The sequence below is a fragment of the Pezoporus flaviventris genome, unplaced genomic scaffold (genome assembly GCF_033815535.1).
Source record: "Pezoporus flaviventris isolate CSIRO_AGI_PZ_B2104156 unplaced genomic scaffold, CSIRO_AGI_Pfla_v1 ptg000001l, whole genome shotgun sequence".
Lineage (NCBI taxonomy): Eukaryota > Metazoa > Chordata > Aves > Psittaciformes > Psittacidae > Pezoporus > Pezoporus flaviventris.
Window position 1 is genome coordinate 39,071,678 of NW_026892549.1, and position 21,889 is coordinate 39,093,566.

The 21,889-nt window shown below is 37.4% G+C and overlaps 1 protein-coding gene across 6 annotated transcripts in view; it reads left to right on the forward strand.

Moving 5' to 3' along the window:
* Positions 1–21,889, forward strand: part of MYO3B (myosin IIIB) — a 207,594-nt gene that overhangs the window by 19,789 nt on the left and 165,916 nt on the right. For 3 of the 6 annotated variants that reach the window (XM_061453077.1, XM_061453075.1, XM_061453076.1), the window contains 5 exons: positions 10,271–10,454; positions 11,952–12,086; positions 15,387–15,491; positions 15,755–15,854; positions 19,365–19,441. In XM_061453077.1, the coding sequence (XP_061309061.1) occupies positions 10,271–10,454; positions 11,952–12,086; positions 15,387–15,491; positions 15,755–15,854; positions 19,365–19,441 (601 nt within the window). Of the gene's footprint in view, positions 1–86; positions 197–570; positions 709–9,072; positions 9,187–10,270; positions 10,455–11,951; positions 12,087–15,386; positions 15,492–15,754; positions 15,855–19,364; positions 19,442–21,889 lie in introns of those variants that run through there. The other 3 variants (XM_061453078.1, XM_061453094.1, XM_061453080.1) reach the window with 3 other exon arrangements.

Here is a 21,889-nt window from a genome sequence, read left to right on the forward strand (position 1 = left end):
TAGGTTAACACGCACTGCATTGTCTATCTAGTACTGGGCATGGGAACCTGTACACAGAACATGCAGTTCTGTGCAGCTCTGACCGATAACAAGAGCTCCTTGTGAGGAAGCTATCTTAGTCCTGAAGAATTCCGATACCTTAGCAGGACAAAAATCCAATATAAGATAAGCTGGCTTCAGAAAATAGGTCGCTAATGTAAGTTTGCAGTTATTTTCTTCCCAGGTTTATCCTACATCTGTCTTGGGTTTCTTTTTCCTCATCTATATACAAAGCATGTCAGACTTTTCTGATTAGACTGCTGGGAAGAGCCTGGTTTTGGTCTAAGGGTCATCATTCTGTTACAGCCCTTCATCCTTCTGTTTTAACACTAAAACATGCATCTTGTTTTCCCTGTTAAATTGCTGCTGAAGGAGGCAGAGAAAACCTTCTCAGGTATTGATTTTTCACACATGGGGACTGTAGCTCATAGTCACTTGGTTTGCCACCTGCAGTTTATAACTGAATGGGCTCATGGGATTATAAACTTCATTTTAGGGCTGAGTTTCCAGCCTGAGGTGAAGTTGATGTGTTTGCTGTTAGTCATTTGTATCTGCTTTAATGTATTTTGTTTGTTGGAATTCTGTTTAGATGGCTAATATAAATAGCATTTTTGCAGTGGAAATATCACTGATCAGAACTTCCTATTTGAGTGTCTTAACTGGCTTCAGGTATTTGGATATGGTCTGGGATAATAATTTCTGCCTACTATTTTTTGGTCTTCATTGTTACATTTATAATGTAATAATTATGAATTATATCATGGTAACTGACCAGGTAACTGACCAGGACAGTACATAATTTTGTTCAACATTTGGTCCTCGGAGTTGCAGGTAATGAACTTGATTAATTAGCAGTCAAACAAATAACGTGTATTAGAGTTCCTCCAGAATAATCAGGGGCTTCATTTTCAGTGGTACTCAAAACTTCACTAAAAGTTTCTGTTGATTTCTGTGTTCATAGCAAGGTACCCATTATCTCACAGAATAAGACAACTCTGCAAAAACAGTTGGTTTAGCAGGTGCAGGAAGTGATTTCTTTTTCAGTAATTTGAATCTCAGCAAAGCATTCAGTCTTTCATCACTGAATATAATTTTCTCTGTTGGTCCCAGCTTCCATTATAGGTTTTTGTAAATACATGGTACCTCCCAGAAACCTTGGAAGTATAATGTTTTCATTAATAATATATTTTGCTAATTTTTAAAAAGGAATAATGTATTTCTTGCATGTTAGTGGGAAGTGCAGGTTTGCTTTATTAGTCATCTCTGTGAATTACACAATCTTTATATGCCTTGGTTTGACCAACTTTTGCTGAACTTCCAATGCCAGCACAGATCTTAGGATATTTATGTTAAATCTTAGTGAAGCAGTCTTTTGAAGTTTTGTAAGAAAATCCTTTTTCAGAGAAGATTGCATCCAGATCTGACAGAGAAGTAGAAAATCCCCTAAATAAATAATTTCCTACAGTTTTCGTAAAAATCTGTGTCAGGCTAGAGGAATGAACCATAAACATTGTCTCCTCTGTGAAGATACAGGTTGAACTTTGTCCTTAATACTTTCTGCTTTGGTTGTTCCACCCATGTGCTAACCATTCCAGTTTAGCTACAGCAGAGGAATTTGGGGAATCAGAGGAAAGAAAGAATGATAATTATTATGATAGTAAGAAATTTAAAAAGTGCATATTTATCATGTTCATTACTCTCACTGCTCACGAGTTGCTTTGTGGCTTAGTCCTATGAATTACTGTTTACAAATTCTCTCACTCTAGCTACGTTTTAGATTTTGTATATACTCAATTAGCAAAGTTCAGTTATTGTAGACCTGCATGTTGTATCTATAAAATCCTATGAAGATGAGTGGGATTGAATGATTCTAACAGAAATTTGATTATTAATATAATACCATTGACATCAATGAAGATTAGATAGAAGAATCAAAGTATCAAGAAACCTTCTGAAGTACTAATAATAATTTTGATTAAAAAAGATAGAGTGGCTTGAGCTCACCCTGATCTTTAAGACCTTCCTACTCTAGAAAACCCCAGTGGGTGCTTGTTCTATTCTTGATTATGGAGTAGATTGAGGCACTGTTTAATTTAACTTAAAGTGCATGGCCTCATTCTGTGCATGTTAAATAGATCTATTTAAGGCTAATATTACACTGTTTGCGAGTCCCACTCAACTGAAAAATGGCTTGAGGTGAAGCAAATTGGTGTGGCTGTTGTAGACAGTAGATGTCACAAAGCCATGGGTCTGTGGTAAGAGAGAAGCAACTTAAAAATTAATTCTGGGAAGCAGAAAGAAACCCTGATTTTTGAGAGAGATGCAGCTACGAAGGGGCCAAGATGCCGCTAATATTAACTGGACTTCATGGGAGATGGAAATTGCAGGAATGCAAAGATAAGGTGCTAAATAGTTCTAGAGTAAAATAACTTCTTTGTGACCCAGCAAGAGAGTCAGCAGTGCTTCCTGATGTGACACAGGCCTTCAGGAAAGACTGAAAATGCATATCGAGTAAGAGCATCATTAGATTTGCAAGGCAGCTGGTCAGGAGCCAAGAAGTGCTGTACATTTGCCTACAGGCTTCCTAGCTCTGCTTATGAAAATGGCTGATCATGAGGATTTATTTGCCCACCCAGAACAATACACACATGACCAGTCATTATTGGACAGAGGTTAATGCTTTACTTATAAATATAAGGGTGCCATAGATTTACCAATAAAAATTTAGAGAGCAGACTTTGGCCTCTTCAGGAGCCTACTTAGTAAGGTTCTGTGGGATATAGCCCTAGAGGGCAGGGAGACTCAAGACTGTTGGTTGATATTCAAAGATCACCTGCTACAAGCTCAGGAGTGTGGCATCCCAACTAGAAGGAAGTGCAGCAGGAGGGCCAGGAGACCTCCTTGGATGGATAAGGAGCTGCTGAGGAAACTTTGAAGTTAAAAAGAGGCTTATAAAAGGTGGAAGCAAGGACAGGCAGCCTGGGAAGAATATACAGGGATGTTGTCTTGGAAGCCAGGGATCAGATTAGGAAAGCTAAGGCCCAGAATTGAACTTGGCTAGGGATGTGAAAGATAACAGGAAAGGCTTCTATAATTACATTGCAAATAAAAAACAGACTAGGGACAATATGGGCCCTCTCCAGAAGCTATCAGGACAACTGGCTACCCTGGATTTGGAGAAGGCTGAGGTTCTTAATGACTTCTTTGCCTCAGCCTTCACTGGCAAAGGCTCTGACCACACCACCCAAGTCTTGAAGTCTTGGAAGACAGACACAGGGACTGTGAGAATGAAGACCCTAGGCCCACTGTAGGAGAGGATCTGGTTCGAGACCATGTTAAGAACCTGAACATGTACAAGTCCATGGAACCTGATGAAATCCATTCACAGGTCCTGAAGGAGCTGGCAAATTAAGCTGCTAAGCCACTGTCCATTGTATCTGAAAAATCATGGCAGTCAGGTGAATGTGATGACTGGAAAAGGGGAAATATAACCCCCATTTTCAAGAAGGGGAAAATGGATGACCCAGGGAATTACAGACCAGTCAGTCTCACCTCTGTGCCTGGAAAAATCTTGGAGCAGATTCTCCTGGAAGGCATGCTAAGGCACATGAAAATCAACAAGGTGCTTGGTGACAGACAGCATGGCTTCACTAAGGGGAAATCCTGCCTGACCAATTTGGTGGCCTTCTATGATGGGGCTACAGAACTGAAGGACAGGGGTTGAGCAGTGCAAAGCGTTCGACACTGTCCCACACGACATCCTTGTCTCTACATTGGAGAGACATCAATTTGATGGATGGACCACTCGGTGGATAAAGAACTGGCTGGATGGCCGCACGCAAAGAGTTGTGGTCAATGGCTCAATGTCCGGCTGGAGACCAGTAATGAGTGGTGTCCCTCAGGGATCGGTGTTGGGACCAGTCTTGTTTAACATCTTTGCCGCTGACATGCACAGTGGGATTGAGTGCACCCTCAGCAAGTCTGCCGATGACACCAAGCTGTGTGGTTTGGTTGATACCCTGGAGAGAAGGAATGCCATCCAGAGGGACCTTGACACCCTTGTGAGGTGGGCTGATGCCAACCTCATGAAGTTTAACCATGCCAAGTGCAAGGTCCTACACCTGGGTCGGAGCAATCCCAGGCACAGCTACAGGTTGGGCAGAGAAGAGATTCAGAGCAGCCCTGCAGAGAAGGACTTGGGGGTCCTGGTTGTTGAGAAAATGAACATGAGCAGGCAGTGTGCGCTTGCAGCCCAGAAAGCCAACCGTATCCTGGGCTGCATCAAAAGGTGCGTGACCAGCAGGTCAAAGGAGGTGATCCTGCCCCTCTACTCTGCTCTTGTGAGACCTCACTTGGAGTATTGTGTGCAGTTCTGGTGTTCTCAACATAAAAAGGACATGGAACTGTTGGAGCAAGTCCAGAGGAGGGCCATGAGGATGACCAGGGGACTGGAGCACCTCCCGTATGAAGGCAGGCTGAGGAAGTTGGGGCTGTTCAGCCTGGAGAAGAGAAGGCTGCGTGGAGACCTCATAGCAGCCTTCCAGTATCTGAAGGGGGCCTATAGGGATGCTGGGGAGGGACTCTTCATTAGAGACTGTAGTGATAGGACAAGGGGTAATGGGTTAAAACTTAAACAGGGGAAGTTTAGATTGGATATAAGGAGGAAATGCTTTACTGTTAGGATGGTGAGGCACTGGAATAGGTTGCCCAGGGAGGTTGTGAATGCTCCATCCCTGGCAGTGTTCAAGACCTAGTTGATGAGGCCTTGGGTGACATGGTTTAGCTTAAGGTGTCCCTGCCCATTGCAGGGGGGTTGGAATTATATGATCTTAAGGTCCTTTCCAACCCTAAGTATCTATGATTCTATGATCTGCAGCGCAATAGATTATGATGCAGTGAATGTAAATGAAAGTATGCAACTGGATTATCTGGACTTGGCACACACATCTTTTCTACCTTGCATTTTCTTGGCTATTAGTGAAGAGTTTGCTTGTTTAGACTCCCAACATTTAATCCAAGAATTTGAGTCCAAGAATTATAATATTACAAATGGTTGTGGTTCAGAACTGGTTTAAGAGTGGTGATGTGAAAGTTTAACCATTTGACAAAAGTGTTGAAAAATCAATTTTTAAATTTTTTTTTTCTTTATTTCTAGAGAAGGAGGTAAAATTTATGTAGCCAGGATGTCAGTAGCTGTTTTGTGGGCAGTTTAGTGCGACTGATCCTAGGAACAGCATTGTGTTTCATGCTGTGATAAACTGGAAGCATAGACAAGGCAAGGGAGCAAACATTCACATTTTCTTCAGAACCAGCATCTAAACACAGTCCATTGCCACTGGTTATTACTCTGTTGTGGCCCTGTGGCTGATACTGCAAGTCTAAAAGCTTAGATTACCTAGATGGTCCATATAAAGGAAGCAGAAGGAAAGAAAGTAACAAAGATACTCCTGAATTTAAAGGACTTTATGTAGTAAAAGAGAATGTATTTAGGCACAGTTGGTAAAAAGTTTAAAAAGTTTATATTTGAGGGCGTGGAAAGGCAATTGCATCCTCTTCATCTCCATTTTGAACACCCACAAAGTCAGTTTCATGGTTTGTATATTCAGCACAGACTTGACTGTGAGCTGAATTTAGTAGGAGTGTTTTCAGGGATCTACCTTTCATCTATAAATAATAGCAGTTCTATTCCTGATTGTCCTGTTTTTCCCTTATGTTGGCCTAGTGAAACAATGTGATCAGTTAAAGTATGGTTCTTTTTGTTTGTGGATTCTATAGCATCAATAACAGCTTTTGAGCATACTTTTATCCTTCTCCTTCATCTCCTTCTATCACCGACCTTTATCCTGGGTAGAACTGTGCACATCACATTCTGCAGTCTCTCTTTCTGAGACCAACTGAGAACAGTTATAGGATGGTGTGTTGATGGATTCTTTTGTATGCTTCATTTCAAGATATTGACATCCCCTTTGTTTTAATCTAGCCAGTGAGAAACAGCAGGAGGAGAATAGCAGAGGAAGCTGTTCTGACCATTGATTTTCTTGTGCCTTTTGGTGGTTCATTAGTTCCTCCAGTAATTGCTTCTTAGGTAGCTGTCTGTGTGTGACCATTACTACCCAAGAGAATAGGGGCTGTCATGGCTGGTAAAGCCATAGCTGATAATGTCAGCTTTCCTTTCCAAATTGTTCTTAGTAAGCAATACTGAGCTTACTAATATTTACTAATTTACTAATATTTACTAATAAATTCCTTACTTTTGATTATGACATTCTTATTCTTCTACAGCATGTGTGGATGCCGGAAGAGTATAAGCCAGCTGTTTCACAAGGGAGACTAAGGCTTAGACAAATAGAACACTGTAAAAATCAGCCCTGTGAATGAATTGCTCATATGGAAACAGTATGTTCAGTTTTGTTTCACTGGTATTGACTGGTATTGCTATTATGTCCATACCCAGCTATATTAGAATTCAAAACTGTTTAGTACTGTATACCAGTTAGACTGTTAGAAAGCACCAGACTGCTGGGCTGGAGTGAGGCACTTACTAATTTCAAAACCTCTACAAATGTCTCATTTTACTGTAAACTAGAAAAGGGTGTGTGCTGGAAGGCGATAGGCAAACCATTGTTGCCTAGAAGTTGAATAAGGCAGTACTTTCTGAAAATAGATCAATAATTTTAAAGCTATTTCTGGCACTGGATTTGTTTTTTTGCTTATGAGTCCTTCTTGTTCCTGTAATTTCTGAGAAAGATAGCTGTGATAATGTGTGTAAGAAATAGTTGCTGATTTTATTCCTGAAGTAGTTGCATCATGAAAAAATCTGCATGTAGTTACTCTTTATGCGGTTTGTGTTTTTTGTTTTGTTTTCAAAACATAGGTTGTGAACGTAGGAACATGGAAGTTCACAGCAGAACTTCTAGGACACCACATAATTTTCTAGATAGCTGTTTTTAGGCTGTTTAGAGCCAGGGAATACAATTGGAAAGCTGTGGTTCACAGAGAGAAAAATGATTCATGCACTGTCCATAACCCATATTTATTTTAGGTTATCTTTTGTATCAAACAATACATGTAGTGTGTTTGTCTTAGGGCTAATGTAAAGGGGTGATAATGTGCAATCATTGATTCAAATGTTGATCTTACAGAGAAATATTTTGTTTAAATGTTGATAAATGTTATTTGCACACTTGCCTGCCTGCCGTTAGTCTGTCATGCCTGGTCTGACATAATTCATTCTGGCTGTTAAAAGTTTTCAAAATAGAAAAATCCAGGTGTAACAAAGAAACCCATGAAATTTACTGTATTAATGGAGAGTATCTTTTCATGGTTAAATGAAAGAAAGCCTGTCAGTGGCTGAACCCTGTTAATTTTTTGTCTTACCCTATTGCTTACCTTTGTTGGTCAACTTTTACAAGATTTATTTTAAGTTAGTATATTATCTGTGCTTCAAAAAAAAAACAAAAACCCCAAACAAAAACCCCAAACGATACTTTCCTCTATTTCAGCCTGAGATCAGTTTGACTGGACTAGAAGACTCCATCAAGTTGTCCTTACTTTTGCTTTGCAGTCTGTCTCTTCCCAAGTATGCAAAACGGGATTTGGTGGAGTGCCATTGCTATGGCTTGCTGATAGCATGTAGTCATTCCTCAAATAGTATGTGTGTGCAGTCCCAAATAGCTGTGTGTAAGATGTTCTCCATCCAGTGGAGTTAATTGGGAAGTGTAGTTTTTCAGCAGCTGGTGTGGGCTGTTTTGCTTGCCTGCATGGAACAGACTTAACCACTGAGAAGTTCTCTCCAGCTGGTGTCAGAAATCGTGAAATACTTGCAATCTGTAGATCTTTAATAGGTTGAGACTCCCTCTGGGGAGGACATTGCTAAGTTTTTCACAGCTAGAAGCTACTCTGCACATCATTTCAAAGCCCAGAGAAGGGTGAGGCCTGATACGGGGGAGTGAAAGGAGAAATTTCTTCCTGAAGGAATTTTAGCTTCAGTTATTTTAGTGTTAAGTTCTGAATACGGGGTTGCAAAAGTGGTTGCATTTGTATGTAACTTTCCTCTGTAGAGAAAAAAGTTAATACAAGGACATTTTATTTTCTGAAGCTTAGCAAATCAAGAAATAGAAAAAGCAAAGCACAAATTTACTTTACAACTTCACCTTTTTCCTTTATTTTTTACATTTTGTGTTTAAAAAAAAAATCCAGATTTTACAATACTGAAGATAATGGCAGTTCTTTTCCCTTTTTTGTAAAGCGTTCCCATCTATTATAGGAATGTTAAAGGTTACATGTGTGCAGTGGGACTTTCACTAATGGCAGATGTAGAACCTCATTTAGGTATGTATTACTTCAGTTCAAGAAGAGGGTGGCTTAGTTCAAGCAGAAGAGCTTTATGATACATATTTGTCAAGTGTAATGCTGTAAATTCTATGTCACAATGCATAGAAGTGCTCACTCACGAAATTTTTCTTCAGTCCTCCACCAGGACTCCATTTGTAACAATTTTGAATTAGATATTGTTTTGTCAACATTGTCTTCTGGTATAAAGAAATGTTAAATGTATTTTGAAAATTTGGCAATACCATTTTAAGGCTTACTTTACTCAGAACAAAAGCTGGCCATGAGACTAGATTGTTTTGTTTTAAGGAAAAAAATACTTATCCACAAAGGCTGCTAGGAGGGAGGCAGCATAATAAATATTACATCAGCATGAAGAGTGCCATGCATCATTTTCTGGACAATCTGTGTGATAGGGTAGTTGGTATAGTGGCAGTGAAATAAGTATCAGTTTGGGGTTTTCTTTTTCTTCGTATGTTTTTGTTTGTTTGTTTGTTTTTTGTAAGGTTGCATCAAAGCTCTTTGCAGTCTATTCTCTGTTTCTTTGCATGTGCACTTCTGTAGTATTTCTTCTAAAGCATTAAAACCCATCATGTTCAATATATTTGGGTTTTTTTTTTAACCTTAGATGCAACTGTTCCAGTTTATGTTTATATTCATCACCACTCCCCACCATGCAAGCAAACGTTGCTCTTAAGGTTGGCTTATCAGGAGCTACATGTCTGTGGCTGTTGTCTTCAGTGCATGTAGTACACTCTGTTCACTGATTTCAGAGAAGTCTTTCAGCTGACCTGCTTTGCTGTTGAGGTGCTAACTGTATGGTTCAGAATACTGTTTGTTATTTGCGGTATGCTGTTGTGGGTAGAACAGTAGTGAGAAACTCTCCTTGTAACTTACATTATTGACCCACAACAGATAAATGACATTGACTTAAGCTTTTTTTTTTTAGCCTTCCATTCTTTTGCTTTCTTTTCTCTGTCCTTCTTTTCTTTTGGTCAAAAGACCAAAACAATTTGATTTGGCACAAACTTTAGTGCAAATACATTTTTAATAAGGAGGAAAAATAGGTTTTTTCTCTAAATGTGCTTGCCATCATTTAAAAAAAGATTATACTTCTAACCTGACTTTGGTAACAGCCATGTTTGGTGCCTGCTATATGGTAAATTACCTTAACATCATGTAAGCTTTTTGTTTTAGAGGAATGAAAAAATTTCTCCTGGAAAGGAGCAAAGCATGCAAATGAGTTTATGCACATGCTTCCATCTGAATATTGCTATACAGACCTGCACTGCATGTGAATTTGCACACAGATTGTTTTCTTCTCTATCATGAACAAAAAGCATAATTATTTCTTTAATTAGATTGAAGAGCTGCTGCTTCATTCCTTCTGAATTTAATCAGTTTCTACAGCCAGACTCACATTTCTTTCTGACTATATTTCTTATGCCAGATAGTGGCCACTGATGCTGGAAATGGTGAAGAAGTAAATCAAAGAGCATGTTTTAAAAATTATTTTAAGCAGGTTTGCAGATACCAGACATGCTTACAAAGAAATGGCTCAAACCTTAAAATTTAGAAATTCAAGTGTATGTTTTAGGTGCTAGTTGATCTATCTCAAAAAATCAAGAGTTTTTGCATTCACTGATGGTATTGTCTTGAATTGCATTTGTCAAGAACCCTTTCTTATTTTTTTCCCTTGGTTTGTTCATGGGTGTGAGTCTTCTGAGCTTTCTGTTCCTTCATTTAGTGATAATATCTTTCTGTCTGGCTTTCATTTGTGATTCCATCTGTATTTCTTCTCATATTAGGACAATATTCGATTTCTTTATCATAAGATGCTTTCTTTAGTACAGAGTTACATAGGGCTTCCCACTGTATGTGTGTCTACTTTCTTTTCCAGGAAGCCATTGTATGGATTGTTTCAATATAATTCCAGTATGATTGGATTAGAATCATTAGCCGATCCCTCAGATACCTGGGAAATTATAGAGACTATTGGAAAAGGCACTTACGGTAAAGTCTATAAGGTTGCCAATAAGAAAGATGGGGGTCTGGCAGCAGTAAAGATTCTGGATCCTATCAGTGTAAGTAAAAAATATGAAATTGTAACTTCATTGTTAATGTGAAAGAATTCTCAAACACAGTTGAAATATAAATCAAATATATAAGATACTGAAAGCATCCTGAAAGGAAAAAAAATGCAGAATTCATTGACAGAAGTAGTTTGGGACCAGCACCTGAAAGCTGGAACTTAAAATTTCACTGTCTTGTTATGTTATTTAAGACAGCATTTGCCTGGTTTCTTTTTGAGGTTTATGTAATTCTTCTGGTACAAATTTAGGTATCTATGCTTGGAGCATGCAAGTGATAAGCACAGAGGCATTGCCCTTAGGGTTCTGCTATAGCATGGAAAATACAAGATGCTTTGAATCTTAATGTTTTTATTTTATTCTGTGTACTGCCCAAAAGAATTACTTTTGCCATCACAGAAGTGCTGTGAACTTTAGGATGGTTTATAGTTATCTTTCATAAGCTGGTAATACTGTGAGGCCATAGTTAAGATAAAACCAGAAGAGCACAGCCCAAATTCTCAGAGGTAGTTCTGTGCCAGCTCCTGTTTTAGTGGGCATTAAATGCCTAGCTTCCCTTGAGAACCAAGGCCCTAGTTTTCAGTGGAAGTTCTAATTGGCAGTTGCTCAGGTTGGATTGAGCTAAAGTTTGATCATGACAGCTGGGCTGAAGTGTTTACTAAAAAGCTACATTTCTGTTACCTACTACTACTGAAATTCATCGTGGTTTTCTTTGGTATCAATCTAAAGGTAGAAAATTATACCCTTTCTAGCAAAATGCAAAAAAAGGAAAATGCATGCAAGAGCTTAAGTGTTTCTAATAGTCACAGTTAATGCAGAAACAAAAAAAGTTTCAGTGCTTAAGAACTGTTCTGAGTTGTGGCCTGTGTGCTGATATTAATCAATATTTTGTAATTATCACGGAATTCTTTCATTAACAAATATTTAGTAACATTTGCTTATTTCATGGGTTTTGTTTTGTCTCTTTAATTGTTCTGGTCTGTTTGTTTTCCTCCTAAGAATGTTTTTACTGATGTCCCCTTTGAGGTTTTGTGAAATTGTTCTCTGTTTGGTCCCATCTGATAACCATAGAAAAAAGGATGAATTAAAGATTCCTGTATTTACATATAGCTTACAGATAAAAAATATGCATGTTTAAAAACAGGTTAAAAATACTACATGTGTAAATTTCTTATTTAGACAACTGAGCATAGTTAAGTATAATTTTTACTTCTCTGGCTGAGTATATTATGCACTGAAAGAATCCTTGAAGAACACTGCTTGCTTTACACAGACTTCATGTTCCTGTATATAAAAAAAAGGCAAAAGTGGCATAATTTGATGTGTATTAAATTTATAGTATTGTGTGAATAATTTCAGCTGTGTGAAAGAAAACCCATTTAAAACTACAAACTAATTAAAAAATGGTTGTTCTTCTCCGTGAGAATTTGCTCTTGCTTTGTATGGACTTACTGTGTTCTTATGTTCTGTATGTTTGTGTTTTTTATTTAGGATGTAGATGAAGAAATAGAAGCAGAATATAATATTTTACAGTTTCTTCCGAATCACCCTAATGTTGTTAGATTTTATGGAATGTTTTACAAAGCAGATCATTATGTGGGAGGACAGCTCTGGCTAGTACTTGAGGTAAAAGCATTTTGATAACATTACATCTTAACTAGCAAATGTTTGCTTTCTGTTTGTGACTGCTAGAAGAGCCACAGCCTTTCATGGTTCTCTGATTGGGGCCATCAATCAAAGGACTGGTGAAAAATGATGTGTGGTAGCCTACTGTTGAAAATCACATCCAGACTTAAAGTTTGTTCAGCAGGGAATGTCTTTGCATTTTATTTCTGTTCAAGGTGCTACATTCTGCTCCAAAACACACAAATCCTTTGGATATAAGTGATTGCCTAGAACCAGCTTGTTTTTTTTCTTGGTTGAGGAAACATTAGACAAGACATTTCTCTAAACTTTCATAGAGCTCAAGCACTTAAGGGAAATGCAAAAGATCATGTAGTAGTAACATGGCATACAGTTAAGAAATACGCTGTCTATTGCAAAAGCAAACAGGGAAAATGTAACGGGAAAATCTGTTTTATGGTAACTTAAAACTTGAGGCTGGTGGTTGTTGAAAATCTAGCAATAGAAATACCTTCTTCATATTGAGTGGCCATCAAAATGTATTTTGGCAATAAAAAATGAGTTTTGGTTGTACTGTTGCCAGTTAAGTGAGTGCCAAAGTTTGCTCCAAGTTGGGGGGTTCTTCTAGATTTTTTTCTAGACTAATTGAAACAGAGCTTTGCACAGAGTAATGAGCAATACCAGACCATTTATACGTTTCTCTCTACTCTTTGGTTTTGAATGGTGACTCGAATCAGAATAGGGAATCTTTATTTCCACTTTAGGGTGTGGAATCCCAACAATACATCTGACTTTTATGTGGTACAGAGTTACATAGCTTGAATTAAAACTTTTGGATGTGTTTCATCTTAAATTTCAGTAACCGTTAAAAAAAGGAGCTTTGGTATTTTTCATTTGGTGGGTTTTTACTGTATGCCTGCTCTCTTTGTCTTGAGTTTGGGCATGGTTTCCCATGTGTTTTCTGTTTTAGTTCAAGTGCAGTGTATTCAGCAGAGGCATCAGATGTGGGATCCCATACAACAAAATTTTGTAAAGCAAAATCATGTCATATTCTGTGTAGCAAAGTCGAATGTAGAATTTGAGACACTTAGCTGTTTGTACAGACCTTATCAATTAAGTATGTTCATTCAAGTGGGTTTTGGTGCACATTATCCAAAGTTTTAAAGAAATTTGGCATTAAAAAAGTGTTTTCCTTAAACAGACAAATTTACCAGACGAGTCAAACTATTTCTTGCCTTGGAATTTATATGCAAATTTAGGTATGCACAGAAGTCACTTTTTATATTATAAATTAATGACCCTTTTTCAGTCAAAGGGAATACACAGAGTACTTGGACTTTGTTCCCTGAGTCTTTGATAAAATATATTCATTGGATGTGTGACTTCCAAAATTTGTAATAGAAGGATGTTCTTTTCTTCAGGCACAGTTTTGCCATGTTTACTCACTACAAGTAGGACCTTGCTTTAGTAAATGCCTGAGATGATGAATGGTAAAAAAAGGTGGTCACCTCAAATAGTTTTATGATGATGCAGTTCTTGTATAGGTGAAGCACATGACAACTGTAAAGTATGTTTCCCTACTTTTCAATCTAAATGTGCATCATTTCACTTTTTAAAGTGTTGCCATTAGGTGTGAAGTGGTAATGAAGTTTAGAAGTTCATTTCAACCCGGATCTTTGCTGACTGTCAAGAACAGTGTCACTGACAGCTACAGCAGTTTCTGTGGGGTGTATTTTTCAAAGTCAGTCATTCATTTGACATACACTACCAAGCAGCTGTCAGTCTGTATCATTTTTCAGTCACAACCAGGTTAGGGATTTTTTTAAGTGAGGGCATGCTTTTCTGTAAACTAAAGATAAGTTTAGTGCAGTCTGTCTCAATAGAGCATTTAGTGCAATGAAAGCAAGAAGCAAAGATCTTTGACTTACAGTGGCTTGTCAGGACATGGTTAAGCGTGGAAAGAAAAACATGAGCTTTCTATGACAAGATGAAGTTCTCCTTTAAATATGCTTGAGGATTGTTATTGAGCTGAAGTTTCCCACCTAACTAAAAAAAAAAAAAGTTAAATAAATCCCTACAAATGAATTAAAAAGTCAAGTTCCTGCAGAACTCATCAGTGTTTTCAAGTAATGAATTTTTGCTTCAGGAACTTATTTACGTAAAAGATACCTTGTTTATCATGTGGTCTGGGACTTCCAATGAACTGAAACTTTTAGTCTAGTGAAACCTTTTCATGCAAGGGGAAGTTACTAATAAATGAAGGAAAATACTGACATATCACAGAAATTAATGATTGAACTGAAACACAGTTCATAAAAACTATTTGAGGGATGCAAAGCTTGAGAACTTCTGGTTTCATACCATTCTCTGGATTTGCACTGTAGTATTTTAAACTTAATGCTGGTAAGGTGAAATGCACTTCTGTTGAAATGCATTTGATCTCTGTATGGCAAAAATGTTTGTAAGGGTGCTAGCTACAGAAACAGGTCTAGAGGAGTAAAGTAAATGTAGGCACGGCAGTCCATTCTCCAGTTTTGGGTTTGTTTTGTTTTTTTTTTTAATCAAATAATTAAGGAAAGAGAAAGGGGAGGGCAAACAACTGCTTAGAAGGGTATAGACTAATGATGTAAGTGAAAAGGTATTTACAGAGATTCTAATTTTACTTTTTCTCCTCTTTTGATGTGTGGCAGCCTATTAGTGGGAAATGCTTGCAAGAACCTGCTTTTCTGGATCAGAATGTTTCATCTCAGCTGTTGACAGCACATGGCATCAAATCTGAGTATAGAGATATGGCTTCTGTCTACTTTATATTGCCTGCCAGCAGGAGCATTGATGGAATGAAAGTTTAAAATGACTGTAATTTATTGCCTCCCAGTTATCAAGAGCATCAGTCTTTTTTTTCTGGCCTTCTCTTGGCACAAAAACAGTTTTTCAAAAAGACAATACACGTATCATTGTGAAAATACTCAAGTAATGTAAATTGGACTTACAAATCCTTTTTTAAAACAAAATACATTCTTAATATTTTGATTATTAGTTACATTTTATAAATTACATTTCATAATCTTCATTTTTCACTTCCTTCCCCCACCCAGGCTGCTGTGATTTATTATTAACACTGCTAATAAAATACATTCTGAGGTGTGGTGACAATGTAAATAATTGGAAGGTAAAAATCTAGTTGTTCCCAGACCCATGTTGTAATGCAGTTTTGCATGGTAGGTGTTCACAGTCTAAACAAGTAAACTGAGTAACTGCAGACTTGTCTCGTTTTTTCCCTTCTCACAACCTCCCTCTTCACAGCTGTGCAATGGAGGTTCTGTCACAGAGCTTGTCAAAGGCTTGCTGAAGGGTGGCCAGCAGTTGGATGAAGCTATAATCTCATACATCTTATATGGTGCTCTCTTGGTAAGGATGTTCATTGGGCTTGTAATGACGGCAGAGGGTGCAATTTACTCATCTCATACATACATTTTCCATTTATAAAGTATGGTAATGTTGACAATATTATGTGGGCTGTTATAGCAGCAGGAGTTGTATGAAGCATGTAACCCAGTGGACAGATGTTTCTATAGAGTATGTGCAGATTTTCTGCATTACATTCCCTAACAGTAGGGTAATTGTTTTTAAATAAGGGAGTAAACTTTTTTTTTGTTACTGCTGGTATATAGGGCCTTCAGCATTTACACAATAACCGGATCATTCATCGTGATGTGAAAGGGAACAACATTCTCCTGACAACAGAAGGTGGAGTCAAGCTCGTTGACTTTGGTAATGACCACTTCCCATTTGTTTTCCTGATACATGCAGTTTAGCCAGAGGCATCTGTTTTACTTTCCCCTGGGAAGGCAGAATGCCATAGTGAGAAATTCAGGAGGATACTTGGAATTTTTTAAGAAGGAAAAGTGCAGAAGGAACCTGATACTGCAAGAATAAAAACTCAAACCAAAAATTGGTAATAGACTTTTAACTTAAAAGCTTAATCAGAATAAGTTAATAATTAAAAATAGTTCTGAAGGCACCGTTTTATTTACAGAGCTCTTTTGCATTTCACAAGGAATGTCATTTCCAAGGTAGTTGTCCTACTAATTTAAATTTAGATATTCTGTCTTTTGCATATGAAAAGGAAACATTCTTCTCTCTGAAATGGCTTTTGCTAGCCTTAAGCATATTTTTTCCCTCTGAGCAGAAGGTAAAATGGTCCCTTGGGTCCAAAACCCAACATCCATTTAATTTATGATTACTGCTGCTAGACTTGAGCATTGAGTCTGGAAAAATAAGAAACAGGAAGCAGGGAAGAAAGGGACTTGTCAATAGAATTTAACTCTATTCAGCAGTTTTGTTTCCCTTTAAAGATACACTTGTAAAAATAAGGCAGCTCAGATACATATGCAACAGAATGGCCAATTATATTAAATGTAACAGAAACCAATTATTAGTATTATGATTTATTGATGAAATCATATAATACATAAGGTAATCATCATTAAGAATAGCAGTATGTGAATACCATGTTTGTTTAGCAGTGCATGAAGATAAACGTTCACAAAATGAGAGTAGTGTAAAATGGTGTGCCAGGAAATTCTGCAAATAATTATTTTTCAGAAAATAATTTTAAAAATGTATGCAGTGGCAAGAAAATTTAATACTGATATTGTCATAGTATTATAAATCTAACATAAAATGCTATTGAAGATGATAAAGTAATTTGGGAAACAGGAGGCTTTTTAGTATCTTCTGGGGACAGAAAATCATTATGTTGAATAGTAAAGGCAACAATTAAAATAGTGCTGCAAAAAACATATGGCCTGAAGCAAAACTTGGAGTGGGTCCCTGACCTAGTACAAGGGAGGAAGATCCCTTTGCATTTGGGGAAATTTTGGCAGTATGATCTTTGTTTGTAACTAATCTGTTCTGGGAAAAGCTGGCTTTTCTCCCCAAACCAAAATGTTTTTATCAGATCTATCAAATGACTTGGCTGCTGTGGAAGCTCAGTTTGGAGCTCTGGCTTTCAAAGGCAGATGAAATGTGCTACAGCTCCAAGTGGCACATTCAGGGAAACAGAATCCCAAACTTTCTGGTGACCCATGGGTTTTTCTGATTCCACATTTTAGTTTTTTTTTCCCTACTGTTAAAGTTACAACAGTAACACTAGAAAATTACGACAAATATGACTACCTCAGAAAGAGACATGAGTTGAATCTTGAGTGTTTCCTAACACTTAATGGTTAGGAAATGCCAAGAAATGCCCACATATCTGTGGGCTTCCTGATTAAAGAAGCAACCAGCACCCACCTTTCATTAAGTTGCTATTTTTCTCTGTTGCCCACTGCCATAGTCATAGAAGGCACTCTGGGAACAGATTAGGACTGAGTCATGGGTGATGTTGAACTGTTTGTCACATTTGTTGCAGAAAGTGGAAAATCTATAGTGAAAAATGCAAAGAGCTCAGAAAGAAAAGGGACTCGTGGGTTCAGATGGTTGAGTGGCATCAAATTGGAGACTCTTCTTGATTCTGCAAGTTTCTCGGTGTTGCTGGCAGATCACCTGCATCAAACTTTGTAGAAGTGGCCACTCTGCTCCTCAATTTACCAATAGCCAGTTTGAAACATCTTGTTCTTTAGAGAAGATCTGTGTTCAGATCTATTACAACTCTACCTGAGGCATGTGGAGTGCCTGAAAACAGAAAGATCTCTGATTAAGTACCTCAAAACAGTGGATGCTTTGGATATTTTTAGGTTAATCCCTGGAACTAATAATCCTCTCCCAGTTTGCAGGAATGTTAAGGAGATTTATTCTTTGATGAGGAGGGAAGGAAAAACGTCAAAAGGAAAACAAAATAATAATTTTAAATTTAATGTAGGATTGGATATACTAAATAAGTATAATAAGAACTCAAATCAATGGGGATAAAAAATATTAGATGACTGTCTATTCAGTGAATGCTATCCATTCTGTCCACAAAATGAGACAGAATTTTGAATAAAAGTTAATTCATATTCAGGGCTGTACATATGGATAGTGGGTCACAGAGAGGATTATACAGATACCCTTAATTGAGGCTTTTTTTTTTCCCCTTTATTGTATGATTTTACAGCTTGCTTTTTCAATGTAACAGACGTTTCTACCCTCAACTGCTCTCAACAGCATGATATATTTGAATAAGCATTGGTCACAGTGTAAGTCAACCCAAAATGTCTGCAAATTATCATTCATTTATGCTCATGCTTGCTCACACTTTCTTACTGTCTCCCTGTCTCAGCTCTTTGGTATTCTGCACTGTTCTGCGGTGTCTGTAAATAGCAGCTACAAATTAAGCTAGCTGAAGAGAGATCAGAGTTAAATGCACAGAGGCTTGCTGTAGGTCCTAGCCATTAACTGTTTCACAGCAGTACTCATGAAGTCGCTGAAGACTTGCAGTCAGTCACACTGAAAAATGACAAATAAATACAGATCTGAATGTTGAAGCTAGCAATTGAATCATTTAACTTATGAATTATGAGTCCCAATTTCTTATTTATTGGCATGACGCAATGTATATTATATGTGTTTCTTCTAATTTTTGTCACTGGGTAATTCCATAGGATCAGACCAATGTTTTTTGTTTTTAAACAATGACAAGGTGAAATATGTTTTTAAGTCATTGCTGGTTTTGTGCCAGGCTCCTGAACTCTACACTTATATGTTGACGAGAACATGGAAGATTTGCTTTTTTTCAGCTGTGTTTCAGTAGTCCAGCCCCAGTCAGCAAAGCCCTGAATCACAGCATTTGTTGTGTATACGCTTAACTCCTTAAGTAAGAGCTGCAGCCTGAGCTTGAGTTTGCAGGGCAGGATTTAAGCAAGTGCTTAAATGTTTTGTTGAACAGGAGCTTCTGCAAATACTCCAGTGAACACACTGGCTGCCAGCAGTGTTCAGGGACTAAGTTTCTGAAATGGAAGTTTTAAAGTTAAATTGTAATTTGAATAGTTCTTGTTTATACTCATGGAAACATCAAAATGAGGTCTCTGATATTTGGGTGCCAATTGAATTTTCAAGTTTGAATGGAAGTGCTTCAAACTGAGAATCATTCACAAAAAAATCTTTCAGCAATTCTGAATGAAACCAGCAAGCTGAAATTAATCAAACAAGTAATTCAGTACAAACACTGCACCTACTTTCACCAGACATTCTGCAGCTGTACTCCCAGGTTTGGGGTTTGTTTTCCAGATACTTGAAATAAACTAACTGAAATGACAGAATAAATTTGAGGCCAAGTTTTTTACATCTCTTTTATTGCAGGTGTTTCAGCCCAGCTCACCAGCACACGGCTGCGTAGAAACACCTCAGTGGGAACACCCTTTTGGATGGCACCTGAGGTAGGCAAACATTCCTGTCTGGGTTGTCTTCATATATTGCAGTGCACACCTCTTCGCCACTTCCACATAATAAAAGAAAAGAGTATCTTTTCTTTCCTCCCTCCTACTTTACTCTAGGCCCCTATTCATTAAAGTGTATGTATCGTTAGAATATACAAAATGGATTTCTAGTAATTTAATTATTCTATTCTCTGTAATGTTTCCATAACAGTACTGACAACGTGCAAATAACGAAGGGTCTTCTTGAAAATGTTATGACTTGCCAATCAAATATTGTATGTCTTGGTGTGCTTGTCTGTGCCTCTGAGTAGACTGGAGTGAGGAAAAGGAGGATTTCCTACGTTCCTGATTTGTTATATGACTCTGCAAAACCCTGACTCAGCTATGTGGTTTTTAACCTTAATCACTGAGTAGGGACCTCCACACTTAGACACATGGAGCAGCATAGCTTAACAATGAAGAAAAATAATGTATAGGCTGCCTAGGCAACTATTTTAGACCATATTTTTATGTTCTACTCCCCAGACATAACCCTTTTCCTTCTATTTAATGAAGCTCTAGGAAGTTTAAACGCACTGCTGAACAAAGTCTCTTCTGTACTTTCCCTAAAATTGGGATGAAAGATGTTAATCTTTGCCCTTGCCATTTTAAAAACCAGAAAATACTTCTGTAAGGTATGGATTGTGCAGTTAAAAAATATGGAATGAAAAGGGAGTGATCTGTTTATTTGTAATCTGTTAAACCTTCATAACAGTATTGGCCTCATTTCTGTTGAAGGCCATTAGACTTCTTTGAATTTTGTGAAATTTGTGATGGAATTTGTATCTGTTACAAATACACACAAGTCTATTTCTGTATGTCAGACAGTTAAAACTATTGTGCAAACATTTGTTTTAGAACATTTTACACTTTTTATACATCTGTTTCTGTTGCTAAGGAAGGCTGATTATAGCTGAGTAGAGAAAAAAAGCTGCTGTAATGGATCCAAAATTGATCTTGCACACTCTCACAAAGAATGGTTGATATTTTACCATCTCCATAACAACCAGTTTACGTCACAAAGGAGACACAAGGTACCTTAGAAGCCACTGTGCAGGCATTATTTATGGAATCACCTTGGTTGGAGACATTCTGAAACCTTCATAAAATACTCCTCTAGACAATAATTGACATATTGTGAAATATTTTATTAAACTGGGATTATTAGATGTTATTTTTACAGTACTGTTTTGCTTGAATAATTACCATTAAAAGCAGGAATCATACTGAATTCATTTTCCCATCCTGCTTGAAAATATTAATTCTTGAGTTAAAAAGAAATAAGCAGAGATTTTGATGTGAAAATTTTTTACCTGAAAATACAACACATGTATAAGCAAGGTGCGCTATGTGCCTAGCATATCAAACCAGGAAGAGAAGTAGCTTTGAATGCTTTTTGTTTTGATTTTGAAGATTTCTCGAAATAACCAGCACCATAAGCATAGTAACTCATCTCACATTTGCATGCCTGCATGAGCCAGGACGATGAGGCTTCATAGAGATACGATCTGCAAAACAGCTGTAAGATGCTCAGATATCCATTACGCTGTTGTTGAAATGGCTTTTAAATGACAAGTTGCATAACAGTCATGCTAAAGGCACTATGGTTGCTTTCTTTGTGTTTATACGAATGACGTTTCAACTGTCCTGTGAGGTGCAATTTGCCTTACTTCTGGGGAGATCTTTCTGGAATTTTTAAAATGTGCAGCCAAATTTTTATGTGAAAGGTGAAAGATGAGGACTGCAATAAGCTGAAAAACTCTGCTTGGGTAACAGCTTATTAGGAACAATGTTTTCTAGGTGGAATTGTGATGAGAACAGTAAACCCTAGAAAAGTACTTAACAGTTGCAAAAATTTGTCTGTTTTGACCTAGGATAGAATCTATGTCAAGCCCCAAAATACCGTAAAATAACTGGACAGGAAGAAAATATTACTAATCAGAAATAGAAAGCATGAAGAGTAGGATTTTTTATTAATTATTTATTTATTTGTTTTTAAATTGGACTTCTGTTATCTATGTGTGAAATATAAGAGCCTCAGTCAATGCATAAAGCAGTCATGGGATCTCATGTAATGATGAGAAAGATGGATTTATTCTGAAGGGCAAGTGGAGAGGGGACATGAAAAAGCTTGCCTTGGAGGAAGAGACTACGGGAGTGTTTCAGAGAAATGAACCTTGTGAAATGAAGCTGACAGGGAATATTTTCCAGGGTAAAACCCAGGAAAATACAACTTGGGAAAGAATTGTGCAAAATTATTCAAGCTGGCAGATATGAACAACTGGATATAAGCAAGAGACAAATATGCTGAAAACTAGAATGGCTAGGATCAGGAACAGTCTGCATAATGAGGAAAAGCATTGTATTTTAAGATTAATTTTGCAAAATGTATCAAAGGGATTATATGGC